The sequence below is a fragment of the Andrographis paniculata genome, unplaced genomic scaffold (genome assembly GCF_009805555.1).
Source record: "Andrographis paniculata isolate CXL003 unplaced genomic scaffold, ASM980555v1 Contig74END, whole genome shotgun sequence".
Lineage (NCBI taxonomy): Eukaryota > Viridiplantae > Streptophyta > Magnoliopsida > Lamiales > Acanthaceae > Andrographis > Andrographis paniculata.
In genome coordinates, this window is record NW_026137611.1 from 2,988,606 (window position 1) to 2,996,862 (window position 8,257).

General features: G+C 39.5%; 1 protein-coding gene across 1 annotated transcript; it reads right to left on the reverse strand.

Annotated features, from left to right (window-relative positions):
* Positions 1-3,727: 3,727 nt before the first annotated feature.
* On the reverse strand, positions 3,728-5,549 carry LOC127266036 (uncharacterized). Its single transcript, XM_051296113.1, has 5 exons — positions 5,395-5,549; positions 5,222-5,292; positions 5,001-5,081; positions 4,857-4,900; positions 3,728-4,069 (listed from the first exon to the last, which is right to left on the reverse strand). Exons 1-5 carry the CDS (start codon positions 5,432-5,434, stop codon positions 3,970-3,972), a joined length of 336 nt encoding a protein of 111 aa, XP_051152070.1. The 5' UTR covers positions 5,435-5,549; the 3' UTR covers positions 3,728-3,969.
* Positions 5,550-8,257: the final 2,708 nt, after the last annotated feature.

Consider the following 8,257-nt stretch of genomic DNA (forward strand, 5'->3'; position numbering starts at 1 on the left):
TTTTATTTCGAGCCCAATTGTGCCCGACTTGACCTGTTTTTCTGGTCGGGTGGTCGCGCACTAAAACCTTTTCGTTCACCTCCACATTAAAAGAACCGTCTGGACGGTCCCATTTTTCAGCGACTGGCCTTTCAACAACTTTGAGTCGTTCTTCCGGTCGGCCACTGTTTGGCTGACTTCCCTTTTTAGTTCCAGGGTTTGCCTGAGTTCGTTCCCCTGTATGTCCATCATTGGCCGAACTTTTCCTTGTTTCCGAACTTGGTTGGATGTCAACCATTGCCGTTGTTACTTTCGGAAACGGTTGCTGATCTACACCTAGAGTGATGTATTTGAGCCGACCTGTCTTAATGGCTTTCTGAATTTCCTTCCTGAAATGAGTACACTGACTTGTATTGTGTGTGAAAGAATTATGCCACTTGCAATATGGTCTCCCTTTAATTTCTTCTTTAGTAGCCAGTCTTTGCCCCTTTGGAATACGGATCTGCCCATCAGTCCGTAAGATATCAAAGATTTCATTAGCTTTTGAACTATCAAACGTCGGTTGCTCTTTTCCTTCAGATCCTAGTACTGGCTTCAACTTAGGGCATACATAAGGTTTCCCAGAAAGGATTTCGGCTGCCATCTCTTCTGATTGATTAAAATCAAAGTCACATGTTTCTGTTCCCATACTCGCCATATGTTGGCCTCTATTACGCCTGTTATGCTGATCTTCCTCTCTAAACAAAGATTCTAAACGTCCTGCCTTGGATGCAAGACTTGCCAAATCCTCAACATCCAGGGCAGTGAGCGCCTTTCTTAAGCGAGTATGCATATTCCGGACCACTAAATTGGTCATCTCTTTCTCACTGATTACCGTAGGACATCGTCCCTTCATCAATCGCACCCTTTCTATAAATTGTGAAGCAGATTCTTCTGGATACTGCCTCAATTCCAGTAAATCTGTTAAAGAAACAGTCGGTAAAGGATTGAAGAATCTAGCATGAAATGCTGTCTCCAGTCCTTCCCACGTCTGAATTTGTCCAGGGGGCAGACTTGCAAACCACGAAAACGCGGTTCTAGTAAGAGATAAACCAAACAGTTGCAACTTATAAAAAGGGTTATTACCAACTTCTCCCAATTGTGCTGTGAACCGACCAACATGTTCTATGGTGGAAGATCCGTCCTCCCCTGAGAATGCATGAAAATCGGGTGGTCGATAATTCCTTGGGAGAGGGTGTTCATTAATGACCCTTTCTGGGAAAGGTTTCTGATATGCAGGGCGGTTAGCCATCTGAGGAGTTAATCCATACTGATCCCTTAATATATGTGCAAGCTCATCAGGATCTACATGAAAGCGTTGATGATCAGGAACATGGAACGGATCCTGCACAGGAATATGAACAGGATCATGTATATATCCTTCAGGCCTGTCCTCCCTTGTATTGTTCGTCTGCGGATTGGTAACCCTTGGTCCCAGTGGAACAGTGTTGGGAAAAGTCAGAGGAGACTTTCCCCTATCCATTCGGTTGGGATTTGTGGCACTTGGAAATGTACTATCCACGAATGATGGCCCTGCGAAATTTGTCTGTAGTCTGGACGGTGATACTCCTGGTGGAGTTTGAGTGGGTTGAAGACTAACCCTTGACAATGCTTGATCTATCATGTTCTGCATCATGCTCTGTTGCTCACGCAACATGTTCGTTTGTTGCTCACGCAACATTTGTTGAACATAAGACCACCAATCTGTTGGTGGTTGTGGGATTTCCCCGGCATTTGGCACATTAGGTGGTGGAACGGATTCTCCCACCGGTGCCGACGATGATTGAGGTTGTGAACCTGCCATATGGACCCTTCCGATGATACGGCCGGATCTTAGACGTATGTAATTATCGCCGGAATTGGAATGAGCAATTTTGTCTTGCTCCCACTGTGGTCGCCAATTTGTTGATGTAATTTTTCAACAAAAATAAAGTAAAATTCAAAGATATAGAAAATATCCTTAAACTTGATTAATTAGTGCCTGAGATTAGGAATCTCTAAACACTGTATGGTACAGAAAATAAACTGGAAAATAAAAGACTGAAATTTAAAGTGGTGATCCCCAAATCTGACTTTGCTTTGTTGAAGTTGATTGAAGATGCCTTGCCAAATGATTATCCAAGCCTTTAAATATTCTCTGGGAAACCGTACCGAAAACCGTCACCCGAACGGTTACAACGTCTCCTTCCCAACCGTCTTCCAACCCCTCTCCTGCTGACACGCGTCCTCAGCAGACCAAAATTATCCCTATATTTCACTCTTTAAGCCGACCACAGACCTTCCGCCCTTTAGGCCCGACTGCCAATCTACAATAGTATGGGTCCGACTGCCAATCCTCCCGACTTGCAAACCATCTGACTTGTTGGTTCTGCCGCAGAATTCCGACCTGAGAACTTCCCGACCTGAGGGCCTTCCGTCTTGATGACCGCCCGACCTGAAAACCTTCCGACTTGAGGTCTTTCCGTCTTGAGGACCTCCCGACCTGAAAACCTTCCGACTTGAGGTCTTTCCGACTTGAGGACCTCCCGACCTGAAAACCTTCCGACTTGAGGTCTTTCCGTCTTAAGGACCTCCCGACCTGAAAACCTTCCGACTTGAGGTCTTTCCGTCTTGAGGACCTCCCGACCTAAAAACCTTCCGACTTGAGGTCTTTCCGTCTTGAGGACCTTCCGACCTGAAAACCTTCCGACTTGAGGTCTTTCCGTCTTGAGGACCTACCGACCTGAGGTCCTTCCGTCCTGATGACTTTCCGTCTTGAGGACCTCCCGACCTGAAGACCTTCCGACTTGAGGTCTTTCCGTCTTGAGGACCTTCCGACCTGAAAACCTTCCGACTTGAGGTCTTTCCGTCTTGAGGACCTACCGACCTGAGGACCAACCGTCCTGATGACTTTCCGTCTTGAGAACCAACCGACCTGAGATCCTTCCGACCTGAGGACCAACCGACCTGAGATCCTTCCGACCTGAGGACTTTCCTTAGAAATAAACCTATTTTCCTTGATTTCCTCACGGTGTCCTTCAGCCAGTTCAATCAACTCTATTACCATGCCCATTCTTCTTTTTTCCTTGGGCTTTTAACCTAATTCTAAATTTTGTACGTAACAATTGTAAAATTATATTTTCACTCAATATGTACCACACTGATGATTAAATCCAATAAAGTTGTAATAGCTACAGTTTAATACAATTCTCAAATGCACCATACATACCTAATACTAAAATATGCTCCAACATAATGTGAGGTATATTAAGGGTGCGTTTTAGATTAGTTTTGGATTTTGAAAACTTTGAGGTGAAAATGAGTGTTGCATGTGTTGTTTTGAATAGAAAATGTGTGTTGGATACAATATTTTGGATGACAAAAATGGGGCGCTGTAGATTCAATATTGCAAAAATAAAAACAAAAACACAAGTAAACACACACTAAATGTCTATTAAATTTCTACAACAGCTCTAAATAAATTTACTGCGTTTTGATCCTACTGCACTACACCTGGTGTGAGAACAAATGGAGCCAGAGAGAGAGAGAGAGACAGAGAGAGAGAGAGAGAGTGTGCTCCCCCTTGTGTACAAATTGTTGGGGATTATAAATTTGAGCTATTACATAATTTGTAACTTAGATATTAAATAGAAGCAAAAAGCATACCACCTAATGAATAAATAATTAATAAAAAGATAATAAATATTGGAATAGAACAAGCTCCCGAACATATGTAAAAATTTAAGTTCACTTGAAGCTCATTCATTTCTTTTATTCAGTAAAAATATTTCCAGGGATACTCGACACAGGAAGCAACCAACAAAATGGCATACAACATTTCACACTGAAGTCAATTCCTCTGTCCAAAAATATAACATGGACTATTGTTGAAACAATACTGGGATGTTCTTAGAGAAGCCACAGGATTACCTATGTAGGCATAGCTTAATGTCACTATGGAGGATAATTGATTCAGAAGAGCAGGCTTGCCCAAGCACCGATGAAAGCGAATCCACCTAATGGGGCTATCCGAGAATACGTTCTGTCTTCTAGGTATGCCACCAAGTAGCACCTGCAACCAGCAAATTCTTAATTGTAAACTTCCTGTTGTCAAGCAGCATTGCAACAAAAAAGTTAATTAAGCAATTCAAATATGAGAAGGAAGTGGTCATATAGCTTCCATTTTTGGATTTCCAACGGCAGGCAAACACTATAAGAAATAATGAACTAGAAACTTATGATCCTAACATAATATGCTGGTAAATAGCTTTCGTGATGGTGCATCAAGCTAACAGTTCATGCTGCATTTCATTAGAAATTGTAAAAGTGTGTATATTTTTATAGGAGAGAATTATTTCAGATGAAGTTACGCTGTATTATTATGCATATGATTTGAGTGGCAAAATAAAATTTAAAAACAAGGGACGAAGTCTTCACTAATAAATAATGCTATCTTTGTCAAATAAGATTAGGGGATACTAGCTGAAGTTACCTAAAGGTAGCAAACAAATATCAGTTTCTCAGTTGTTCTAGGCAGAATGAGCAAAAGGATATTTATATACAAACAAATAAATAAATATGCAGCAAAAGGATTTGTCTACAAAGATAAAACATCAGCTTCACTTTTTGCAACTGAAGATACACTTATCAGTAGAATTAGCATGATTCACATGAATATTATCCAAATACCAAAACAATTGCATTTAAGAAGTGTAATATCTGATAAGCACAAAACAACCAATCAAAAATTTCTCTGGCTTCCATATTCCCAATAAAACAGCAATCACAACATAGAAAGACCGATAGCAACGGCAGTGCTGATACAAAGACGCAGAAGAGAATTAAAAAGAGGAGCTTACGTCCCCGAAAATGCCAGGATTCCGGTAGTTAAAAGGCCTCCAAACTACAAAATAACCAACAGAGCTTATTAATTCACGACAAAACCGTACAAGAAAAACACACAACCACACAATCCATTGAAACCTATGACTTTGAGCACTCACAATATTAGGATGAGAAGTCATTGGTGCAGCAACCAGAGCCGCCGTGTGAACCAAGTGATAGAGAGATGCAGTGTGCCACACCTTCAAACCGCAACTACACATAATTAATCTTCGGAAGCTAAAAAAATCAAATCAAAGAGCAAAATCTCCTCGATTTTATCTCGCTCTCCACATCAACTGTACTCGAAAACTTTCAAATTTGGCAAAATTAGACAAATCACCTCTTTGTAGGACGGATTTTTTGGCTTGAAACCATGCGCGCCATATGTTCCCAATCCAAGCGCCGCTACACCTGCAACAATTGCATGAAAAACGAAACGAATACCATTAATTAGTAATGGAATCAAACAGCATCCTGTGAAGAAGAAAACGTCAAGTGGCGGTAGAAACACACCGGAGATTGCAGCGACCTTGTGCCAGATTCGAGGATCCATTCGTGATTGTCGCGTCGCAGTCCGCGCGCTTCGCTTCCCTTCCCTTATTGACTCGTACCTTACTTGAGTGGCAAATTATTATTTTAAGAATATCAATTAAGTCCCTCAACTTATGGTCGGACAGACTCGATGGATTGAGCTTATACAATTCTAGCTAGTTCATTCTTTTTCGTTCTTCTTCTTTTTTTTTAATTATTATTATTATTATTATTATTATTATTATTATAAAGTGAGAATCCGTAGCCGTAGTGTGCTTTGGATAAATTCCAACCGAATTTAATACCCTATAAACTAAGTCCGACAAGACAAGTTACACAAGACGAAGCGTTAAGAGTTTGAACCCTCAAATTCACAAGTACACCCCACAAGAGATCATCCCTTACTGACACGGTCTAATCGTGTATAATTATGACCAATATAATTTTCTTATCCACAAAGTTCAATAGAACAAATTGATTAAGAATATGTATAAAAGAAAATAAAATGAAGAAAAAAATATAGTGCAGAGAATGTGAATTAGTATGGATGATAACCAACCACGAGAATAAGTCTTGGACATAAAATCAATCCATAGGTAAAACACAAACAATAGGCTAAATCCTACTGCAAAAGATTGGAAGCCATGAACCGATGGAATGACTCTAAAGACCCGATTTGAGACTCTAAATGCGAGAAAATCACTCTCTAACACTAGAAAATTATAAAAGTAAAATTTGATTTAAGATTTTTTTTAAAAAAAAAGTTCTCATTACAATGATAGGCAAAAAACCTTATATAGAGAGGTCCTTGAGAAAAATAAAATGCAACAAATAATAAAGGAAACAAACCAAAATGTAAGTCTAACTATAAGGAAATAAATAATTATGAAAGTTTTAGATATGAAATTATACTATATGGAAACTTATAATATAAGGAAATATATATTAAGGTAACTTCTAAAAGCCTCCATAAGTGATGATTCCCTTTATAATCTTCCATGATTAGCGATTCTCTCAATCAGCGATGATTCCCTTGATAATATTCTATGATTAGTGATTCTCTCCATAAGTAATGATTTTCTTGATAATCTTCCATAATTAACGATTATCTTGATCTTTCAATTGGGATTCTTGCGGGTCCCATTGAAGGAGCGTCAGGTGAGGACTAAGTGGTCTCCAAGCATCATCCTTAAATTAATTATTCATGAAAAATCGTCCGATCAATGCAGTGACGGATTTTTGAAACTGACAAGTTCGGGTTCGAGTGATGGGTCCCTCGGGCATTTGAATGTTTGAAGATTGGACGTCCTCGTCATTCCCTCATTCTTGAAAAGTTTTCTTGTTCTCCCGAACAAGATATTCATCCGCTGCATCAAAAAGGCTTAAGTCAGAAACATTAAAAGTAGCATGAACTTGGTACTCACCTGGGAGTTCAAGTTTGTAGGCACTATCATTAATGCGTTCCAACACTCGAAAAGACCCATCGCCACGGGGAGTAAGTTTTGACTTTCGCAATTCTAGAAATCTCTCCTTCCTTAAGTGTAGCCAAACCCAATCTCCTATCTCGAATACAATTTTCTTGCGCATACGGTTAGCTTGTTTTGTGTAATTCAGCTGCATTTCATAGGTTATTCCGACCTTGAGAATGAAGTTGTTGGATAAATTCAGCCCTTTTTCTGCCATCAAAACTAACGTGCTCGTTGCGTGACAATGACATAAGATCAAGAGGAGTTAATGGGTTAAAATTGTAAACAACCTCAAATGGAGAACAATTTCTAGAGCTATGAATCGTACGGTTATATGCAAATTCAGCATAAGCTAAACATTCTTCCCAACTCTTCAAATTCTCATTAACTAAGGCACATAACAAGCTACCCACAGTTCGATTAACAACTTTTGTTTGACCATCAGTTTGTGGGTGGTGTGATATGGAAAATATTAATTTTATACCTAATTTAGCCCAAAGTATTTTTCACAAATAACTTCAAAATTGAGAATCCCTATCAGAAACAATGGATCTTGGAACACCATGCAATCTAAGAACCTCTTTGAAAAATAATGAAGCAACATGCGAAACATCAGTGATTTTTGTGTATGGAATAAAATGTGTCATATTTTAAAATCTATCAAGCGCAACAAATATTGAATTTTTACCAGACCTATTCCTAGGCAAACCTAATATGAAATCCATAGAAATATCAACCCAAGGGGATTCAGGAATAGGTAGTGGAGTATACAAAACGTGTTGATGAACAATAAACTTCGACGAGAGGCACGTTGTACACCGACGAATTGTGGCTTTAACTTCGGCTTTCATTCGTGGCCAAAAATAATGTTCCTACAGCAAGTTAAGTGTCTTGTTCCTACCAAAGTATCCCATCAAACCCCCGAATGACTTTTCCAAATCAACAATTCTCTCAAAGAGCATTTAGGCACGTATAATTTATTTTCTCGCAGCAAATACCCCTCATGTACATGATACCTTTCAAATGCATGAGAATTACATTTAGCAACTATATCAGAGAGGGTCAGTTGCATATAATTCTTTCAAATACGAAAAACATAATAGCTTAGACTCAAGTGTGGTAACAAGTGCATACCTGCGTGACAATGCATCCGCAACGATGTTTTCCTTACACTTTTTGTATTTAACAACATAGGGGAAGGTGTCAATGAAGGAGAACCATCGGATGTGTCTCGTACTCAACTTACTTTGGGATTTGATATGCTTGAGGGATTCATGATCAGTGTACACAACAAACTCACGAGGACGTAAGTAATGTTGCCATGTTTGCAGGGCCAGCACTAAGAAGTACAATTCCTTATGTAAGTTGAGTAATTCAAA